General features: G+C 39.6%; 1 protein-coding gene across 1 annotated transcript; it reads left to right on the top strand.

Annotated features, from left to right (window-relative positions):
• The first annotated feature begins 446 nt into the window (after positions 1-446).
• Positions 447-17,321, top strand: rcan1b (regulator of calcineurin 1b). The gene is made up of 5 exons (XM_053314717.1): positions 447-630; positions 932-1,062; positions 13,599-13,772; positions 14,602-14,761; positions 16,015-17,321. The coding sequence occupies exons 2-5, from the start codon at positions 955-957 to the stop codon at positions 16,197-16,199; spliced, it is 627 nt and encodes a 208-aa protein (XP_053170692.1). The 5' UTR covers positions 447-630; positions 932-954; the 3' UTR covers positions 16,200-17,321.
• Positions 17,322-21,926: the final 4,605 nt, after the last annotated feature.

Genomic DNA, 21,926 nt, shown 5'->3' with positions numbered 1-21,926 from the left:
TTCCCTACATGGTGTTTGGGCTATATTACAAGAAAACCAAATAAGTCGATTTGTGTTAAGCTTTTAGGCTATATATTTTTTCTGTAATATTCTGTAATATTGACGAGCAATATCAATCAACTTGTCTGATACTTTTGCGATGGTAAGTTTTGAAAGTAAAGCTTGCCAGCCTATTTTAATACTTTTAATATGAAAGCTCCATCCGCTCAGATGGTGGAATAATATATCTGTAGCCTTATATTACATCTTGTATTGTAACTGAATTATATGTAAACTATTGAAATATGTCTTATTGTCACGGTTACCTCTGTTGTCTAAAAACACTTCAAACACCTCGGCTATGTTAAAAAAAAAAAAAAGTAAAATAAATCAACACTGGAACCCGGAAATGGAAAACAGCTGCTCTTGCCTTTACGTCATCTCCTTTATCCTCTGCATCAAGCTAACACAATTATCCAGGGGGGATGGGGGGGTTATTACCACTTACAGGCTAAATAGAGAATATTATGCTGTTTTAGTTTCAGACAGTTGTAACTACCAAACGACTGTCTTCACTCATAATAACCTGGGTGGAGATATAACTGGAATATCGCGTGTTTCCCTTGTTTAGTGGCATCATTCAGGTCCCAGGTTAGTAGAAGTTGCTAGCTAGCCAGCTTATAGCAGCTTGTACAGTCCGCTAATACATTGAAAATCAGCACGACAGCTTTGTTTCTGTTGACTGGTCATTAAAATACATCGTAAATAGAGCTGTTTAACTCCATGTTATCATTAAATAACGCACATAGCTTTATAAGGACGTAACCAGAGTACATCCTTAGCCACCCTCAGCTAGCAAGACATAGATAGTGAGCTTTAGCGAAGTCACAATCATATAGATAGAATCATATATATGTTTGCTCTGCTCAAAGCGGTTTTGTTGTGTTTCCAGAAAACCGTGTAAGTGAAGTGATCATGCAGCAGTCAGAGAAGGCGACGGTAGATGTCCAGTTTACTGATCTACCTAACGCCCTGATCGCCTGCAGAGTACCGGAGGATTTATTCAATGAAGGCAGCAAGCAGGTAAGGTCAAAGTGCTCTAAACCGCAGCTCACATCTGCACCGCCCCCCAGTGTGGGACTCAGGTGGATCATTTATGAACGTTGACATTTGAAGCAATTTACATGTTGAGATCATTTTATTGGCACTGAGTGAAGTAGCACTAATGTAACTTTAAAAAAATGAGACCATGCCTCATGTTCTTGCTTATCTATAACAGCCTGTGCACTGATTTCTATGTGAAAATCCAAGTGCCTCTCTCCCACTGTCACCAAAAGATAATACATGGCTATAACGATCTCCTTCAACCACTACACATTTCACAATAAAACACCACTGCAATGATCAGTCACACACTCCAGAGCAGTTTTCTCAACAAAGTGACAGACAACAGAGCATAATTACCCTTAGTTACCCTTTTTGTTTTTTTTCCTGTTAGTTGTCCAAAAGTGATAATAAGCATACATTTCATAATAAAACTACAGCATGTTGCTCCCTGGCCACAGTTCACTTGGCCTATCAGTGTTCAGTAAACACAGCTGGTATAAAAATGGTTGCAGTTTGCGGGTCAGATCAGGTTCTGTTGGTTGATAAACTCATATATTTGCATGTTGGGCAGCACGGTACAGCACAGTGAAGCCTGTGTGTATGTGTGTGTGTGTGTGTGTATGAGCATACAGCAGGCTTTACTGAAACATAGTGCAAAACACAATGTTAGTAATGTTTTATGGAAGTATGAAAAGTGTAACCAAGGAAAAAGACATTGTGCTGAGAGTGCAAGCAACAGGAAGTTAACTTGACACACTGAATCACCTGGTTATTGAATGGAGTTTGCTGCTATACTGAATGTCAATTTGACACACATTTCAAATTCCACCCAATCATAAACCCTCTACCTCTAATGGATTAAGACCACTAGATGGAGGTAATGGTTAAGACAGCAGGGCTATGGTTATAACTGAGCTGATATGAATATACACTTCCTAGTTATTTAGGTATTATGAGTTATTTAATACCTACATGCTGATCTGAAGCACTTTATTTTTGTTCCCACATGACACACAGAGCTGCAGCACTGGATGGAAAGTACACTCCACATATGGATCTGTGTTAGAATAGACGAGAATAAAATAGAATAGAACTTTATTGTTCTCTGGTGGAAAAAACAGACAAGGGTTAGACAACTGACAGCAAATACATAAACTACATAAATACATAGAAATATGTAAAGCATGAAATACTTCTAAGCTGTATAAGCTACGTCTGAGAGCTTTCTGCTGCTAACTCGGCTGCTAGCTCGGCGGTTAACTCAGCTAAGTGGCTAACTGTAGCCTGTAGTAGTAGTAGTAGTGTGTGCTGAATGTATTTATATCTCTACAGCAGCAGGGGCGGGGTGATTTTTCAGACTCGCCCACTAAATCCTGAACACAGAAATGTTGAAACACAGTTTGTGAAGCCTAGCTCCACAATTCAAATCTAAATGGTTGAAATGCTTTTTACACCTTTTTTAGAAATATATTTATGACCTATTTAATGTGTTTAGAAGAAAATGTCTGCATTCACTTTACACTGTCTTTAAATATTGCACCTATTTCTTCATTGAATTGTGCTCTATCAGACATATTGTTATAAGGATATGAAATAATCTATATTGGGATATGACATTTTGGTAATTCGCCCAAATTCACTGACCAATGAATAAATCCATGTGCTGTCTCAAAATCCTGTAGACAGAAAGTACCTTAAATATGTAATGTCTGATATATTCAGTTCAGTTTTTTAGAGTCTAATTTTGGGGAAAGGGGAACAACAGGTTGTGGAGAGTGTTAGTAGCTCAGTCTTATCTCTGGGGGACACCCCAAACTCTTGGTCTGATGTCCTAATAAGGAGATGTGCGTCATGCAGCAGGTGGATGTGACTCCCCTCGTTAAGAGCTGTTAATAGACTTAACAGCGGAGCAGAGGACAGAGATGTAGAGATGTAACTGACCTGCATGCTCTTATTTTGACATGTATCTGCAGTAACATGAGGAAGTGTATGGTGGAGTCCTGTAGGGGTTTGCTGATGTTGATGGAAAAGAAAGAATAATAGAGGGTGGGTCAAAGGTCATCTGGTGAAAACAGTGACTTGTGTTCTTTCCTTTCTTTTACCTTCCTGACACGTTTGTTTTTTACAGTGGAATATTGTGTGTGTCATGTGTTGTTGATAAGGGATGTAGGGGAATGGGCTCATGTTAATAAGGCTGAAAGGATCATTTACAGACGTGAAGGATAAACTATGAGTGGCATATTTCCCGTAGAGAACAGGAACATTGTCACATTCACATGGAATACAGCAGCGTTTGTTTTCCAGGCTTGTGCAATCAGTCAGTTAAAGTGTTGTCAGCACTCAGCAGGAATAAAGCAGCATGGAGGAACAGATGTAGGTCAGGGCAAATTCTGATGTAGGTTCTGGAAAGTCAGTGTCCTGGACTTTTCCAACAGGACACACCCAGTGACAAAACATGACATCATCATGATTTAAGTTAATGATTACAATTCAAATTAATCAGTCCCACTATACTGATGATGTAGATCTATATAAATCATAAGGTTTAAATATGTGTCATCACAGTTTCCACAACAATAATTTTGCCAAAGAATTAGTAGTGAATGACTGTCCTTCAGGTTCTGGCATGCTGACACATATATAGCATATTTTAATGCTGTGTCACACAGCAGGATAAGCAGCTTAAACACAAATAGAAACACATTTTTTCCAACCGTCCTCATAAAAAATGTCAAAATGTCTCCTCTCTCTTTTAGGTTAGCAGCAGCAGACTAACAGTTTTATCCAAATGGAAAATGTGAGCAGTTTTCATTTAGTTTGACCTGCGCTGACTCACTGTGAGACTGCTCTTATTGTGAAGGTGAAGTTTACTGGTAGGGAGATGGATCTGGAAAAAGGGAAGCATGTGTCAGTGGGCTGCTTGACTTTTCCTGTTCACATGTATGATTTCCATGTGAGAGTAAAGGAAGTGCCACACCAGTACTAACACCGGGTATCAGGTCTGATTCTGACTCAAGAAGCTAGATCATGTACTGTAACAATGGGGCTGATCTCACAGTAGAACTAGACATAAACCTAAAGCAAATACAGTCCAACATATACACAAGTACAGTCAATAACTGTCTGCCTCCTTGTATCAGCAACACCTGTGATCATGTTATCAACTTAATAACCTGTGTTCAGCCCACTAACATGCAGGCTCCACACAACAAATCAGCAGTGTTTGTGTTTATTGATTCATTGACTTTATTTATTTGCCCAGTGTAGTGAGTGAATATGCTGGTAGTGAAACAGGCGAGCTCACAGACAGATTAGAAGCATTAATCAATCAATGTAGAGGCCACAAATGATATTGGTTTCTGAATCAATAGATATTTGTTGTTATTTTTGGCTTATTGATTAAAATAAACAGTGATTTTAAAAGAGCTGCAAGCCTCAGTGTAAAAATGAAAAGCTTATCAGCAGCAGCTCATGCACATTGAGGATGAATTATCCTTTAACATTATATCCTTAAATAACCAATAATATGTGAGGTAGCTAAATCTTTCATATTGTCACATAAACCTGGAAATAATCTGAAAGTTTGAGGGTTCAGAAAAATTAAAAAACACAGGAAGTCATGACATGTCAAATAAATAAGAAATCTGTAAGATTCTGTGCTAGTTCTAGATCAGAAATCACTTCCATTGAAGTGTTCACCTCTTATTAATATGGCTTTAAAATATTAATACAATCAATCAATATAGAACTATGCTTTCTTTCATACTTTTTCTTTGTCAACTTCTTTTTAATTGTAGGTCATATGTAATTGTTTTCATGTAGTGTCAGTGAAAGAAGGCTGAGTTTATGTTCCCTTTCAGTCTTAAGGCCCATTTATGCTCAACGTACATCTGAAAATGTATACGTCCTTTTCAAACGATGTAACCGTCACTGCTCACATACTTCCATGCGTCCTTTAAGTTGGCATGGATGTTAACTAGTACATCCACCAGGGGGCAGCACCGAGTCAAACGTTTATGACAACAACAAACTCAAAAACAAACATGGCGACTGTGGAGGAGATAATGATAATGTTCCTCTTGCATAAAAGACAAAAACCATATGTTTAAAGTTTCTTCTTCGTGTCTCACTAGAGCTACGTATCGAGTAGTGACAGCAACACTGTCACCCCTCCCCCCCCACACACGGTTTTCGGTGGTACTGCTCCATTTGGTCCGTATCCGTAAGCTTTATGGAAACGTGCAGAAATACAGAAGAAATGAACGCAGAGCACGGACAGAAGGCTCTGTCTGTATCTGAGTCAGTATTTAACATAAATGGGCTTTCACACCAACAGCAGCACTAAATCAAGCGGACTGAGATGAGGGAACGTCAATCGGACCAATCTTGATTTGTTTGCAGGTGTGAACGCGGACCACACATCAGTGTTACCACACACATTTTACTGCCTGGTGCAGACCAAATAATCAAACTAGTGGTGTGAAAGCGCCCTCAGTCACAACACTGAAGCCCACTCTGCTTACATGTTGTTAGTTTCACTGCTAACTAGTTTTTAACATTTCTTCTTCTCTTTTATGGCCTCTGATGATTCCTCTTAGTGACTGAATGATGATACTATACATGCATCAGCAAACTGAAATCATTAGCTTTCATTTTTATTTTAGTGTGTGTGTGTGTGTGTGTGTGTGTGTGTGTGTGTGTGTGTGTGTGTGTGTGTGTGTGTGTGTGTGTGTGTGTGTGTGTGTGTGTGTGTGTGTGTGTGTGTGTCCCTGCCTATCTGTGTAATGAGGGAATGGAAAAAAAAATGGGAAGATGAAACAAAAACATAGGGATGGAAAAAATGCAGGGCTGAGCGTGTGACTGACACACACACGCACACACACACACACACACACACAGCAGCCACAACAGGGTGACGTTCAGGTCTGGAGATGATTAGCACCTACACACACACACACACACACACACACACACACACACACACACACACTCACACGGTAATGTTTAACATCAACAAACAACACTTAGATGAGAGCATCAGTTTCACCAACATTACACCACTTTATTTTCCACACACACAGTTTCCATCCAGCACACACAGGACACACACATTACTCATTTCACTTCACATCTCCAACTGCACTCAGGCCACAGACATGACAAGCTGTGTGTGTCGACATGTTAAACATGTTAGTTTATGATGGACACATGCCTTCCACTCCACCTGTCACATATCACTGCTCTATTGTAGTTTTTAAATACACTCAGAGTGTGTGTGTGTGTGTGTGTGTGTGTGTGTGTGTGTGTGTGTGTGTGTGTGTGTGTGTGTGTGTGTGTGTGTGTGTGTGTGTGTGTGTGTGTGCGTGTTACCTGAGTGTCCAGCCTAACCCAGCTGATGCCTTTGTGTTTGTATGTTGACCCTGCATGAATTTCCCTCCAGCTGCTCCTGTTTTCCTCTCATAGTTCAAACACATGCAGCAGGTGGAGGCTGAACATTATAACCTGCTAAGGGAACTGATGGATGAAAAATCACACCAAGCCTATTTGTCACTGGCCAAAATGTTAAATAGCCTTTTTATGTAACATATGTATGTGTTTCAGTACATAATCAAATTCACTATATTGACTTTAGATTAAAAAGTAGGCAGGAGTGCAGATGTACTCAGTTTCACTACTGTTTAGATATGTGTAAAAACTGAGCCATCATCACAGATCATTTATTACACATGTGAGAGGTCAGTTGACATTCATCTTTATTATTTTGGGTATTGGGTAACCCTAACCCTAACTGGTAAGTATTGATGATAAGGAACCCCACAATATTAATTTTGCGTACAAGTAAGAGTAATTTGCTTAACACGTTAAAGACCGTGTAAAGTGAATTCAGACATTTTCTTCTAAACACATTAAGTAGGTCATAAATGTATTTCTAAAAAAGGTGTAAAAAGCATTTCAACCATTTAGATTTGAATTGTGGAGCTAGGCTTCACAAACTGTGTTTCAACATTTCTGTGTTCAGGATTTAGTGGGCGGGTCTGACAATCATAAACCCGTCCCTGCTGCTGTAGGGATATAAATACATTCAGCACACACTACTACTACTACAGTCTACAGTTAGCCAGTTAGCTGAGTTAGCCGCCGAACTAGCCACCGAGCTAGCAGCCGAGCTAGCCACCGAGCTAGCAGCTGAGGTAACAGCAGAAAGCTCTCAGACCGAGCGTCCATGTTTCTGGTAGAGGTGGTGACTTTGATTGACAGGTGACACTTGGTAGGAGGCGGGGTTTCAGCGGACTCGGCGGACACTCCCACAGCGTTTGGGAGCAGAGAAAAAGTTTTTCACAACTTTGAAGCCTAATTTCATATATTTTAATCATTCAAATTTGGCAGGGTGGTTAACAACACACTCACTGGACTGTAGTACAACTGGCACATCCTTTATGTGCCAGTTGTGCACTACCAAAATAAAGCAGTATGTTGCTTTAAGCCCACTAGCTCTGTGTTAACTACAACAACAACAACAACAACAACAACAACACATCCACAAACAATTAAAGTCCGTGTAAAGTAAGAATAAATATGTGTTCTGAGTTTGACATACCACAGAAAAGTGTGTTGTTAATCACCCTGCCAAATTTGAATGATTAAAAAAATCACCAAATATATGAAATTAGGCTTCAAAGTTTTGAAAAACTTTTTCTCTGCTCCCAAACGCTGTGGGAGTGTCCGCCGAGTCCGCTGAAACCCCGCCTCCTACCAAGTGTCACCTGTCAATCAAAGTCACCACCTCTACCAGAAACATGGATGCTACGTCTGAGAGCTTTCTTTTGCTAACTCGACTACTAGCTCGGCAGCTAACTCGGTTGCTAGCTCAGCAACTAACTCGGCTACTAGCTCGGCGGCGAACTCGGAGACCCGCCCACTAAATCCTGAACACAGAAATCTTGAAACACAGTTTGTGAAGCCTGTTTAATGTGTTTAGAAGAAAATGTCTGAATTCACATTACACAGTCTTTAAATAGGTTGCCGTACTCATTGTAGTAGCAGTGCAGCAGAATTTAAAAGACTGGCTAGATCACAGTCCAAACGCTGTGCTCCCAGTGGGATATGAACACTGGGTGGAGGATGGAACAAATCCACATTACAGCCAGTATGCTATGCAGCTACTCCTGCTGGAAGCCTGGCTGTAATGTCACAGCATGTGTAAATGTGAGTGCACCTGTGCTTAACCAGGAATTCAGACCAATAACAGCAGTGGGTGGGTGTTGGTGTGCAGCTTATTTCCAGGAGGTTTTTTTTTTCTTTTTTATTAAGGAAAAAAAAAAGAAAAAAACAGACCCATGAGTTTTAAGATTCATCAGAACAGGGAAGGATTTTACAACAATGGAAAGTAATCATTTAACTCTCATTGTGATAAAAACAGTCATCTACCAGGAATATGTGTTTTCTCTTCCAGGAACAAAACACACACACACACACACACACACACACACACACACACACACTGTTGTTTGAAGCTTCATTTACTGCAGTGAAAAGTTCAACATCTTTCAAAGCTTTCTTACTTTGCTCATAAGAGTCCATTCAGATAAACACGTGGGCTGCATTTCTGCACATTGTTGTGTTCAGCCTGACATTCACACTGAGCTCAGTTTACACTCATCATGTTGAGTGTCTGCTGTCCACATAACATCCACATCAATGCTTCTCTTCTGCTTTTTATCACACCAGTCATTTTCCACAAGTATGAAATGTTTTTGAGGTATGGAGTTCTTTGGATCTTATCCAAACACAATAACGAGCTGCTGTGTAAGAGCAAATGTGACACACACGCAAATGTTGAACAGCTGAAATGTCTGCAGCCTCGTCTTGTTTTTCCAAATGCTGGCAACACACACACACACACACACACACACACACTTCCCTGCCACTTCAAGCCTCTCTGCTATTAATACCTCATAAAAGCATGTTATCAAACTGCATACTTTCCATTAGCACCACATCTTTTCCTCCTTCATCCTGCATTCTTCCTTCCAGCCATGTCTCTCTTTCTCTTTCCACCCATGTTTTTTTTTTCTATTCTTGCCTATCTCCTCTCTGTCATTCTCCCTCGCGACTTCATCCATATTTACTAAGACTGACATGTTTTCCATGTCTTGCTCCATGCAGTCAGCTGATCAGTCTTGGTATGTGTGTGAGATCAATAGGTGAAAGGTTCATTGTTTCATGTTTTCCATTGGACAAAGGTCTTTTGTGGTGTTTGAATGCAGCAGATTAATGAGTCAGTTTGTTCACTGGTGATGTCATCATTTTCCATATTATCTCTTTTTCTTTCTGACACACATACACTGTTCTTCTTTCTGTATGATTAGTCAGCATTGGGTTGTATCTGTCAGTAGAGGGATAGAAAGAGGAAAAAAAGGGGGAGGGGACTATGGGTAATGCGTCATCGGCTGGCAAGGACTCATTTAAGCGGCTGTGGAGCGAGCAAGAGAGAAAGAGAAAGAGAGAGAGACTGACTGAATGACATTTTCGGCACTCCACACCCAAATCTCTGGAAAATTCCTTTAGTTTGCAGGTCGCTGCAGAGCTGGATGACTGATGGACACATAAAGGACATGAAAGGCTTGAATGGTGATCGGACAGAGCACTGAAGCAGAATAAGGAGAGAAAGCAAACGTCGACTGTTGGATTTGATCTTTTTGTTGCAGCAGGTGATGCAGAGTAGTTAAATGTAGGATAGCGTTCTACCAACACTTGAAAAGTGCTGGTAGTGGGGGAAAAAACTAGTGTGTTTCCTGTTTGGGAGCATCTATCACTCTCTGCTCAGCTGTCACCCTGGGGAAGGCAACGCTCCTCCGACCCCCCCGACTCCCCCCTTCCTCGCCCTCATCATCGCTGCCGTCATCCTCGCCGCCCCTCAAGTCAGTGTCAGCATCCCGTTGTGCCTTGACCTCAGGTATCAGGTGGAAACGGTTCAGGCTCCCAGGATCACCCATCATGCACATCAAGACCACCAAGTGTAATCGCTTCTGCCTGGTCGCCTCGGTGACCAACCAGGAAGTGTTCAACCGTCCTGAGGCGCAGGTAAGAGAGCAGCCTGCTGTAGCTGGAGCTGATCTGATCACTGATCAAACACTCTGCTCTGTGTTGCTTGTATGGTTCATCGCTGCAGACTGCTACAAACACTGATATGTTTGGGTTCAATCTTTAGCAGGGATTCAGAGAAGAGAAAGCTATTGATAAAGATGAGCAGGATTAGCTGAATTTCACCCAGAGCACAGAACCACATGAGGTTAGCTTTAAGTGTGTTAATGAGCATCTTGAAGACCTCCTAAGGCCAGACTGAGTACTCCTTCCTCTTTTGATTTCAGTATGACTCACTGCTCCAGTCAGTGACCAGTGAATGCTCCTGTTCTGTAGTGCAGTGCAGCAGTGTGGCTACAACACTGATTGTTCACTGCAGGGGACACAGATGCTTTTTTTAGACTGATATTCATTCATTTAATACAATTGAGAAGGCTTCAGGAACATTCTGTATGTATCTTTCCTAAGATACAATTATCAGTGATTATTTTTCACTAATGTGTTGCTATATAATAAACCTCAAACCTCTATACACCTTAAACATGCCAAAGGTAACATGCAGTGACATACACTATATGATATAATAACTATGATTTAAATGTAGAATCTTTTAAGCAGACGGTGTGCTGCTTCATTACACTGTGCTCCTTACATGAACCTTTATGATCCATCAGTGCAGTCATGATGGATCCAGGTGTTAGTCTGACCTTTCCACCTAGCAAACAAATGATTCTGATTCTTCTTCATCTTTCTCTCTCTCTCTCTCTCTCACTCTCACTCTCACTCTCACTCTCTCTCACTCTCTCTCCTAATGTAGGTCATGACCATTTCCACCTCCATAGATTATCTGCCATTTAGAATTTTGTCCAAGTCTGTTCCCCCTCAGATTTTTTGAAACCAGTATCAGATTAGGTACACAGCCTAACCAGACTGAGCTAGAAAGGAGTGTTTTTGTTATTTTGATACCATACAATTTGAAATGATACATTTTTAAACCTCTAAGCTCAATTTTACATAAACCCTCATAAATCAAAATAGGCTGAAGCTATATTGTAACCAAACGTGTGCATGTATTCAGATGCTCGGTCGAAGCTTTGCTGCACAGACTTGTAGTATTGTGACACTAGGGGGCGCCACAATTGGGAAAAGGTAATTTTGTAATGGGCTGCGTGGACATGTACAACATGTGGTTTGCGTGATGTAGATTGACAGTTAGAATCAGTTAAAGCAGGCATAGCTTATTGCATCAGACGTACATTTGTAAACATTTCATATTCCAAACTTCGAAAATAAATCCCCATACAGAGCTGAAATAGTTTCAGTTCATCCACTGAAATGTGACCGATGTTTGCCTCGCTGCAACCTCTGGTCAATACAGAAGACTGTCAATCTACATTTTTCAAAATATGCTGAATCAAATAAGATCTATCCAAAACTGACACAGGGCCAGACCTCCTCTAGAAAGTAGAGATCAGGCGTTCAATTAGTGTTCAGATCAGTTGAGCAGTTAATTTCACTAAAATATTTGACAATACAACTGGAACCAGCTTAAATCATCTCACTAATATTTTAGCTGTTGTAATTCTTTTGAGTTTAAACAGACAAAAACACTATTTTTCATGTGTAGTGGTGCAGTGTGTAAGTCCAGGGTTCCAATCATCAGGTGGCCAATTGAAAATTCTAAATTTGTCTGAAGGTCCGATTAAGTTGAAGGAGTTCATTGATATTCATATTTATTAAGAATTCTTTGACACTGAGTAACTTCATTGTTATTTTTAACAAACAGGAAAACAGTGCTTTTGATTGACTATTTTCAGTGTGGCACAGTGTGTTTAATAGTATTAATAGAAATATAGTAGACAGTAGTAGAAATGAAATATATCAGGCTTTAACTGATACATGATACTGTTAACAATAAGAACAGTACAGGATACCATTAGTCATTTAAGGTGTGTTCAGACTTCACATGAAGCTAATCTTTACCCTACAACTGTTCTGTTTGAGCAGTACTTATTCATTTTGTAACTCTCATGTGATTCATACACTTGACTGCACTGTTGTTAGTGGTGAGAGTGTGTGACTGATCTCAGAACCCTCCAGTAACTCCACTTCTTTAAATTCCAGTGTGCTTTCCCTCCTTTCACTGCCTTCATCTGCACCACACAACAGTACCTTCATGTTTATATCTATATGTGTGTGTACAGTACTGTATACATGAGTTTTGGTGAGTAGCTTGAGACAGTTGTAAGAAGATCAGTTTGTTACTTTTAATGGAGCCATGTTAGCAGGTGCACTGTATCTAGTTTCTAAAGTCCTGTTTCCATTAAGGAAGTTCCAGGTAAAATACAGGAGGCGGGAACTTTACAGGAACATCTTCTCACTCAGTCCTCTAAACTAGAGATTGAGACCATAAACACATTTTGAAAACGTTTACTGATGTTAGAAATCAAGTGAGAAGTAGGTGAATTCTCCATTGACTTGTATAGAGACGGAAGTCCTTTTGACACCAAAACGGTCGCCCCCTGGTGGCCTTTTGATAGAATGCAGTTCCAAGCTACTTCCGCGTTGGCCTTATTTCAGAGGACTGGAGCCTGGTTAGAAACAGTCACGTTTCCCACAATGTTCTCAACTGCATCATGTGTTTTTGAACATGTTTCACAGGTTTGAACTAATGCACTTACATCATAGCAGCTGAAGTGAAGATAAAAACAGCATTTAAGTGAAGCAGGGAGTCATTTGTGTGGCTGAGTGGTGCAGACGTGATCATTATGTGGGAATCCTGCTCTTCATGGGATCTGCTAGAGATCATCTGGTCACAGTGACAATGTTCTGCTTTAATAGATGCTTCCTACCAGAGCAACTGTGTGTGAGTGGGTGTGTAGATATGCTTAAGTAGCATCTATAATTTCAGACATGCTGCCATCTCAAGAGTGTCTGTGTTAATGGAATCCTGTCAGCCGTGTGTGTGTGTGTGTGTGTGTGTGTGTGTGTGTGTGTGTGTGAGTGTGTGAGTGGAAGCAGTTGCCAAGGTTAGCCGTCTGGCTCATTTTTCCCTCTTAATTAGCCTCGATAGCAATAATTGGTGATCTAAAAATGACAACACAGCCTCCCTCGCAAGCAGCACACGCAGTCAGAAACACAGACTGCAGCCTCTCTGGAGGAAAGAGGAGGGACAGATATAGTGTGTGGTAATAGAAGCTATTTTTATACATTTTATTCATAGCGACTTCAAGTCTCATAACTGTATCCATGACTGCCTCTGGCTCACTGGATTTAGTATTTTTAGAGAAAAAAAAGAGATTAAGGGAGCAAATACAGGGAAACTGGAGGAGTCTGGTCTGATTCTCCTCAATTCAATCATCATGTTAATCTTGGCCTCCTTTTCTGACAACTACTTTTCCCTCCCCCCTCCTTTCTTCTCTTTCCAGGCCAGCTTCGAGGCCTTGTTCCATTCATTCGACCCGGAGGTTCAGTTCCAGTACTTCAAGTCTTTTCGTCGGGTCAGGATCAGTTTCAGTGACGCTCTGGCTGCAGCTGAGGCCAGACTGAGACTGCATAAGACTGACTTCAATGGAAAAGAGATGAGACTGTACTTCGCCCAGGTAATGCCTTTAACTCCATCTGCTCTGTGCTCTCAGCATTCACACTGAGAACTGCTGCTTCATGTGCTGGGAAAGTCTGTAGTGTTTCTTCCAGCTCTCAGCATTCACTCACATTTTCCTCATGAAAAGCATTTGTGTGTGAATGCTGACACATTTTACTCTGGTTCTTCACATTGTTATCTTCACTCTTTATTAATGGGACTAACTAGGCCAATAGCCTTTCATCATTCATATTCAAAAGCAAGCCATTACATTTTATAAATTCCTCCAATCTAGTGAGCTCCAATCCTACCACTACTAAGCCACATACACACACACACACACACACACACACACACACACACACACACAGCCCAACCAAATCATCTCATAATAAAAATAAAATTATATCAGACATTGGAATGAAACCACTAAATTTAAAGTAAATTATCATTTCATATATATATACAGTCAAGCCCGAAATTATTCATACCCCTGGCAAATTTATGACTTTTTTTGACATGCCACTTTTTGTTCAAATGTCAAACATGACTGACAAATATTTTTTTTTCCACAATGATGCCTCTTGTACATTGTCTTATTGTCTTCTGGGAGACGCCTGTGTCATTTCCGGTCAAAGAAACAACTTAAAGTTAAATTTTGACTTAAAGTAGCTTTAAGTCAAAATTTGCTTTGATTTTAGTGCATAATCCAGATTTTTGTAATGATTGTGAATGTATTAATTAATTATTTAAGGTCAGCTTTCACTGTGAGTCACCACCATTCAGACCCTAACCCTAACCCTCTTTCTCAGCTGTCACTAACACTGGTATCTTCTGTTCTGTGTCAGTCCGTTCACATAGGGAGTCCTCGGCTGGAGCCTCCTAAACCTGACAAGCAGTTTCTGATCTCCCCCCCTGCTTCACCTCCAGTGGGCTGGGAACAGTCTCAGGACGCCACGCCAGTCATCAACTATGACCTGCTGTGTGCCATCTCCAAACTAGGACCAGGTACAGTATACAGTATATGATCACATATCATCCTGGAATATTACATGATCATATTTAGGTTTTCTACAGAGCACAGCCTGTGTTCATTGCAAAGTAAACATGTATAGATTTGATATCTGAGAGGAACATGATCAAAGGAATACCTAACTTTTTATGTCCACACTGCCCAAGAACATGTAGTCATGCAGACAGCGGCTTTGAAAGAGGCTAACCTAGCTTCATTTTTTATTATCCAAAGATGTTTGATCAGGTCAACACACTACCTTATGATCTAAATATGGCCTCAGAACAGAGCCAGGGCCGATCATTAGTGTAGAGGATTTGTGGAAACTCTGAGAAAATGTTCACACATATTAGAATTAGGCTTCTCAATTCACAATTCTCAGCCAGTCTCACTGGACACATTCTTGGCCTTACAGCTCAGGTCTTAAGGACTCAGTGGAGTGCTGGAGGTATCAGGCCCCACACTCAGAGGTCACTTTATTCCATCACCTATGGGAACACCTGCTGATCCAAAACTTTTGGAAGTCTGCGTACAAACGTATGACACAGATTTCTGAGGACAGTTTTGATTTGAGCCAAGGCTGTGTGTACTGAATGATCCTCTACAAGCTGCCCATTGTACTGCATCCAATTACATGTTTCATTGCTTCATGGTGGATAGACACATTTTAATGAGGGACAGCCTGTTTTTTCAGGACTGGTCTACTGAAATTGGTAAAGTCTCTTATGAGCCAATGTTTTATAGAAGCACTGAAAACGAGGAAAATATATTCTATATTTGATTTATTTATGCAAAATTTCAGGTATAATAAAAGAAGGAATCTCTTGAATTGTTTACCTAAATTACTCCACACTTGGTGATTGTGTAGCTGGGGAACAAAGGGAGTGCTGTGTCGAATTTAGTGCATTTTGGACATGCGATAAGTTTAATATATAATAAAGTTTGTGTGTAATGTTAGCAGCACTTTCAGAAGATCAGCAGCGAGTGACACAGGAGGCTTTCAGGTACATGGTTGAGAGTAGGTAACCTGTGTTTTGGATGTGCTCAGAGTCCAATGCACAATAAAGGACATATTTTCCACAGGCAGTTCAAAACTACTGTGTCTCATGAGTTGTAAGAGTATGGTGATATGTACATATGTGCTTTTCCTACTGTGAAAAAGGGACAAAATAGTGTTAAGCAGTAAGAAGATACTGTTAGAATCTACAGAAAACTGATGTATATTCCTGGATTTGTGTTTGATTCCCAGGAGAAAAGTACGAGCTCCACACTGCCACCCCCACCACCCCCAGCGTGGTCGTCCACGTGTGTGAGGACGAGCACGACGACAGCTCGGCCCAGGACGACAGCGACCAAGACGACAAGCCCCGCCCCTCCCGGCCGAAGATCATCCAGACGCGGCGCCCCGACTACACGGCAGGCGTGAAGCAGTGAACGAGGACAGGCGGGGCATTGACAGTTTGACAGCTGTAATATTTCATCCTGAAGTGAATGGGTTCAAAAGCAGAGCATGCTCTCAGAGCTTTATGAAGAAGGTTTTGGGACTTTGGAGAGGCACCCGCCAGTGCTGCGCTGTCCCGTAGACGAGCATTTCATAAGCTGGAGAGAGAAAACATAGTGTCCAATGCTGCATTCATGTCCCGTGGGAAAGACAGGAAATATGAACTTCCTCATGGAAATTATTACTGTTGAGTTTAGCCATCAGGTGATACACACTTGTGAATTTGACGTTTTGAGATGGAACTGAAGGACATGCTAGTTGTAAAATAATGTATTTTATTATGATGACCATGGCAGGAGAACATGTCTGCTGGATTTGTGGTCTGAAGTTGATATTTTGCAAGCCCAAATGTACCGTGTGTGTGTGTGTGTGTGTGTGTGTGTGTGTGTGTGTGTGTGTGTGTGTATGTGAGTGTGAGTGTGACATGAAACTAGTAACGGGAAAATAAAGTCTATACAAGATCATCAGTTATTTAGGTATGGTTATTCCCACATGACATGAATGCAGCATCGTCTGACAAATCCTGGTTTTCTGTTCCTCATGTAGACTTTTGGACAGATTGAAGGAAAACCAGTTTTGAAAAGAATTATTTTGATCATAACTTTGCGACTGTTGATTTTTTTTTGCTAGGGTGCTAAACATGTCATTCAGATATATTGGGAAGGGGGGGCAGGCTGCAACTCTGTATCTGTGATGTCACAGCCTCACCGTCGCAGCTGTTTTGTGGTGGATGTGTAGTCAAGTCAAAGCTCACCTTATTCACAGTGACAGCAGCCTCTCTGTGCTGCTTTAACTGACACATTGTTTCAACATGAGGTGTCTGTAATGTTCACTAAGTGTTATATTTGACATTATTTAAGTTTTGGAGCTATCTGTGTTTTGGTTGTAGTGTAGCAAAGAACTGTACTGTTAGACATGCTATGAATTTCAATGCTTTACGTTACATTATTGAATGTAGGACACACACACACACACCAAACTCTTGTTAATCTGGGGGCTTTGACTACACCAACTATCCAAACTGTGGCATCCTGTTGGTAAAATAAAGGAACAAAAAAAAAAAAAAAACAGGTGTAACTTTTTTTGTTCATATTTGGGCTCAGTCAGGGAAAACACAACTCTCCTCAGGGTGTTGGCATGTTTCATGGAGATACATCCCAAACAGCTGAGAAGTAAGATGCTTATGTAGTGTTGCATTAGTAGGAAAATGTTCACAAGAGGCATGTCAAGCTTTATTTATATTATATGTTTCATACAAGCTAGTGTAGTTCAAAGTGCTTTACAATGAGTTAATTACAATTAACTGATAATAAGACAGAACAAGTGACAACATAAAAAAAGGAATAAAAACAAGGAACAAATAAAAGACAAAAATTGAGACCTATGCACACAAGAGAAAATAAGAATGATAAAAATGTTTTGAAATTTTAAATAAAATAAGTAAAACAAATAAGTAGAATAAGAAAGAAAAGAGTAAAAACTAGGTTAAAAAGAAAAGTAAAATAAAAAGTTTAATATATGCTGAAGTAAAGCTAGATTAAAAAGAGATTAAGAGACTAAAGAATACATACATTTTGAATAAACATCAAAACAAATACCATCAAATAAAAAAAGTGTATTAAACATTTCAGCTTTTAATCAGAAGCTAGGCTGAACAGGAAGGTTTTGAGTTTCCTTTTAAAAATGTCCAGCTGTTCTCAGACATGTGTACTGTTCCTCTCCGTCAGCAGTGGAGGAGCTGTTGAGCTCTCATTCGTGTTCATGATAGTCATAGTCATCATAGTAAGGATGCTGAAGGTAATATCACTGATGATGTGTCCGTTGAAAGCTGTGTATTAAAAACAAAAAGGAGTGGAGAGAGAACATCACTGTGAAGAACATGACACACTGCCAGCTAACATATCTGTTACATAATGCTACTTTTTTACTGCTGTTGTTTCAATTTTATTCATTTTCTCCCCTGACAACAATAAAATATGAATTAAAATGAAATCAATATAATTGGCATTGACCATGAGCATGTACAAATCCAGTCCAGCAACAACACTAAAGCTTGGGTTTAGGTTAGCACTGTCACCCTCTAGAGGAGAAGCAGTATATTACATCAATGTATTGATAAATGCTATCAGAAGGTTTGGAAGGGTTACTTTAAAATTGCATTCCGATACAATTATTAATTATCTGTCACTCAATCTATCACTAACCTAATCACAATATTAAAGTAATGTAACTTGATTACTTTCCATTACTTTTGGATTACCTCAATACCAAATATGTCATAATAAAGACATAATATGAAATAATAACGCAAGTAGAAAAGCCATATCAATAAGAAGACACTTCTTTGAGACAACAGAACAATGGAACTTCAGAGAAGAACATGTGTCTCTGCTCAGTGTACTTTTAAAGAAAAACTTGCTTTTCATTGAACACATGCAGACAGTAATCTATATAATCAATAGAGCTACAGTGAAAGTGCACAACACATGATGAGTATTGCAGAGAACATTCTCAGAGAAAGCTCCTGAAGAAACAGCACTGGCTCCATCATCTACTCACACCATCATGAGTCAGTGCATTATGTTATCCTCTCATTCCTGCTCTGTTTACAATACATGGTAGTATATCAAGTTTTAAAATCATAATCCTGTTGATAATCCTATTTTCACTGACTGTATAATCTGATTAAGTCTTTTTTCTGTACCTTTAACAGAATACAGTTACCTCTTTTTGTATCTTAATTATGTAACACCATCAGTTAGTCCCAAGCTGGCCTACCAAACAGGATTTTGTTGACTGTTTGCTTAAATGGAATTGAAGCCACACCACTGCGTCAGGAAATGTCTGTATTAAAGAAGTGACAGGCGCCCTCTGCTGTTTGAAGAGACAAATGAAAAAACTTTGACTTCCTGGTATTTGAAGGAGGTTTTCCATCTAAGTACTAACCAGGCCCTGTTTAGGATTTAAGATCAGACAAGATTAGGCATGATCAGAGCAGTACAGCCATAAGTAACTGATAACCTCTCATGCAGGTCCTGTATCATCACTTTTGTTATGTGTAAAGATGATATGCTGGTTATGGAAACCTCAGACTGATACCTCAGTAGGAGATATAGACACAGAATGCTGTATAGTTCTGCACAGATAGGGAGTCAGTCATGTTTAAACACATAAGATATATGTTGCATTGGCATGACATGAAAATCATTTCCCAACACATCCTGTTTTCTGATTGAAGTTATCTTGGATCTCTCTGCATTCCAATAGGTAGGGTAGGGTAAGGTACTTTATTGATCCACCTAGGGGGAAATTCAAAACAATCAACATACAATACATTAGTGGGAGTGGGAGGTACTGGGAGCTGTGGTGTTGTACAGTCTGATGGCTGATGGTATGAAAGGGTCCCCCAATCGCTTTGAGTAGAATAGAAATTACAATAATTATGCAACATGTTGTGATTGAGAGCAAATGATAATTGATTAGAAATGACTGTAATTGTAAAGTAATGGATAGATGGTTTTTAAATAGTTACATCAAACATTGTTCATATGTCCAGCTTCAGCCACTACAAGTGCTTATCGTAAAAATGCAAACTTGACCAAATCACCTAAACAGTAACAGTTTAATTATATGAAAACGTGATAGTATCCACTTTTTTTTAAATAATGAACTGTGTTAATGATCAGTTTGACAGCAGCCACTGATGTAGGCACATGTGTTTTTTATACATTGCAATTACTTTAAATGTCACATGTGTTTTCTTGTAAGGTTTGTCATTTCATATGCATGTAATATCACATCTGGATCAACATATCATTTGATACACATGTGTGCTTGTCTGATATTTCACCTTCTGCTTGTTTTGCTTGTATCTGCAGTGTTTTTGCATCAGCATCACATATAGACTCCTTCAGACTCCCAACATATTTTGGATAAACTCTATATTAATACACATAATGCCTAATCTATAGACACCCCATCTATATAAAGCAGAACCCAACACTAACATACATATGTATATATAAGAAACAGAAACAGGAGTTTTGCAGTGGAGTCAGATTATAAGGCTGCTTCACTGGTTTACTGGCTGATTGGTGACATATTACAACATGTTGATTAATTAACAAAAATACCATCATTTTGAATCTAAATGCTGCATGATTCCTCATTGACAATCATCTATCACTGTGTGTATTTAGTTGTACATATAAATGCTGATTCAGAGTTACCTTTAATGTTATCTCTAATGTTTCCACAGCTGTGAAAGCCCCTGATAAACCCACTGGAGCAGGTGAGTTACTGACCTCTTCTCTTCAAGCTTCAAAGTCATTTCTGTTTCCAACATTAACTGAAACAACTTCCATATTTACTCTGACTAATATGCAACATTATCATTTCTTCCACACAATTTAAATAGGGGTTCACAAGTAGGCCTGTTTGCTGAGTAATGCTTTTACACATTATGATTTATTAAACATGTCCTTCCAACTCTTCCTCAGACTTCTATGGTCACATGATCCAAAAACTGGCCACAATAATTGAGAATTAGAATCAGGAGATTCACCTGCTGCAACAGCTGGTGGGTCGATCAGCTTCAAAGTGATTTTTACGTACATGTTACACTTTTTATTGAATGGAAAGCTTACTGTGGATTAAACAGATGTTTCCTGCTCACCCCTGTTCACTGTTACTGACTGAACCTTGCTTGTCTTTTCTTGCCAGAACAGGACGAGCCTAATGATGATGGCTTCCTGAATCCTTTCACCTGATCATTAAACATTTATATGTCATTAAGATAATCTTTCAGTAATCTATTTTATTTCAAATACACACGTCATGATACTGTATGACAGGATGTATACCTCCATAACAACTAAGCATTGCAGGGTAATGATCATGACTGCTACACCCTGCTAAAATGTGTGCGCTTTTGGTAAATCAATAAAGATTATCATGAATGGTGAAATCTGTGTCCATTCATTTCTTTTAAGCTTAGTCATAAACTATTCTGTTGATGTCACCATTCATTCATTTGGAATCAACGCTTCCAAAGTAAGTGAGTGTGCCCCCTGATGGGCTGCAGGAGTAACTGCAGGAAGAAAACGTTGAGTGATTAAAACAGAACAAAAGTTTTCACTGCAGACATTCTGGATATTACTATTACTATTAATTCCATCTAACTGCTTCAGTTTCAGGGTATTGGACATGCTAGCTCACCATCACATTGTCATGACTTAGTGGGACACTTTAATGAAGCCACTGTTAATGTTATCGGTAGCATCTTTGCTTTTCCTGCTATGACAGTGACAGTTTTTATTACACTTTTTTATTTTTTATTTGCTAGAAAAGTTTACCTTCACATAGCAACACCCTGGGGTACATTTTTTATTTTTATTTTTTGTCATTTTCATCATCATCATCATCATCATCCAACTAATTTAAGCAGATGCTGGAATATATCTGTGAAAATAATTCCAGACATTACATCTATATCCACTAGATGGCACACACGCTCCAATAGAAACTGCTGGTTCATGTTGGGTCAGGTCAGGTGGGCAGCAGTTACACCCTTGTGCTACCATGATCCATCTTCTTCCAAACGATCTTTCATTCTAAAGTAGCTTGAAGCTATGCCTTCATTGATGTTTTATTCTTGTGTC

This window comes from Scomber japonicus, chromosome 24 (genome assembly GCF_027409825.1).
Source record: "Scomber japonicus isolate fScoJap1 chromosome 24, fScoJap1.pri, whole genome shotgun sequence".
Taxonomy (NCBI): Eukaryota; Metazoa; Chordata; class Actinopteri; order Scombriformes; family Scombridae; genus Scomber; species Scomber japonicus.
This window is presented reverse-complemented; position numbering and strand designations above follow the sequence as displayed.

Coding starts and splice junctions, on each gene's coding strand:
- rcan1b (XM_053314717.1), top strand. CDS start 955: ATGCAGCAGTCAGAGAAGGCGACGGTAGATGTCCAGTTTACTGATCTA. Junction 13,773..14,601: donor TGAGACTGTACTTCGCCCAG/GTAATGCCTTTA, acceptor GTTCTGTGTCAG/TCCGTTCACATAGGGAGTCC. Junction 14,762..16,014: donor CATCTCCAAACTAGGACCAG/GTACAGTATACA, acceptor TTTGATTCCCAG/GAGAAAAGTACGAGCTCCAC.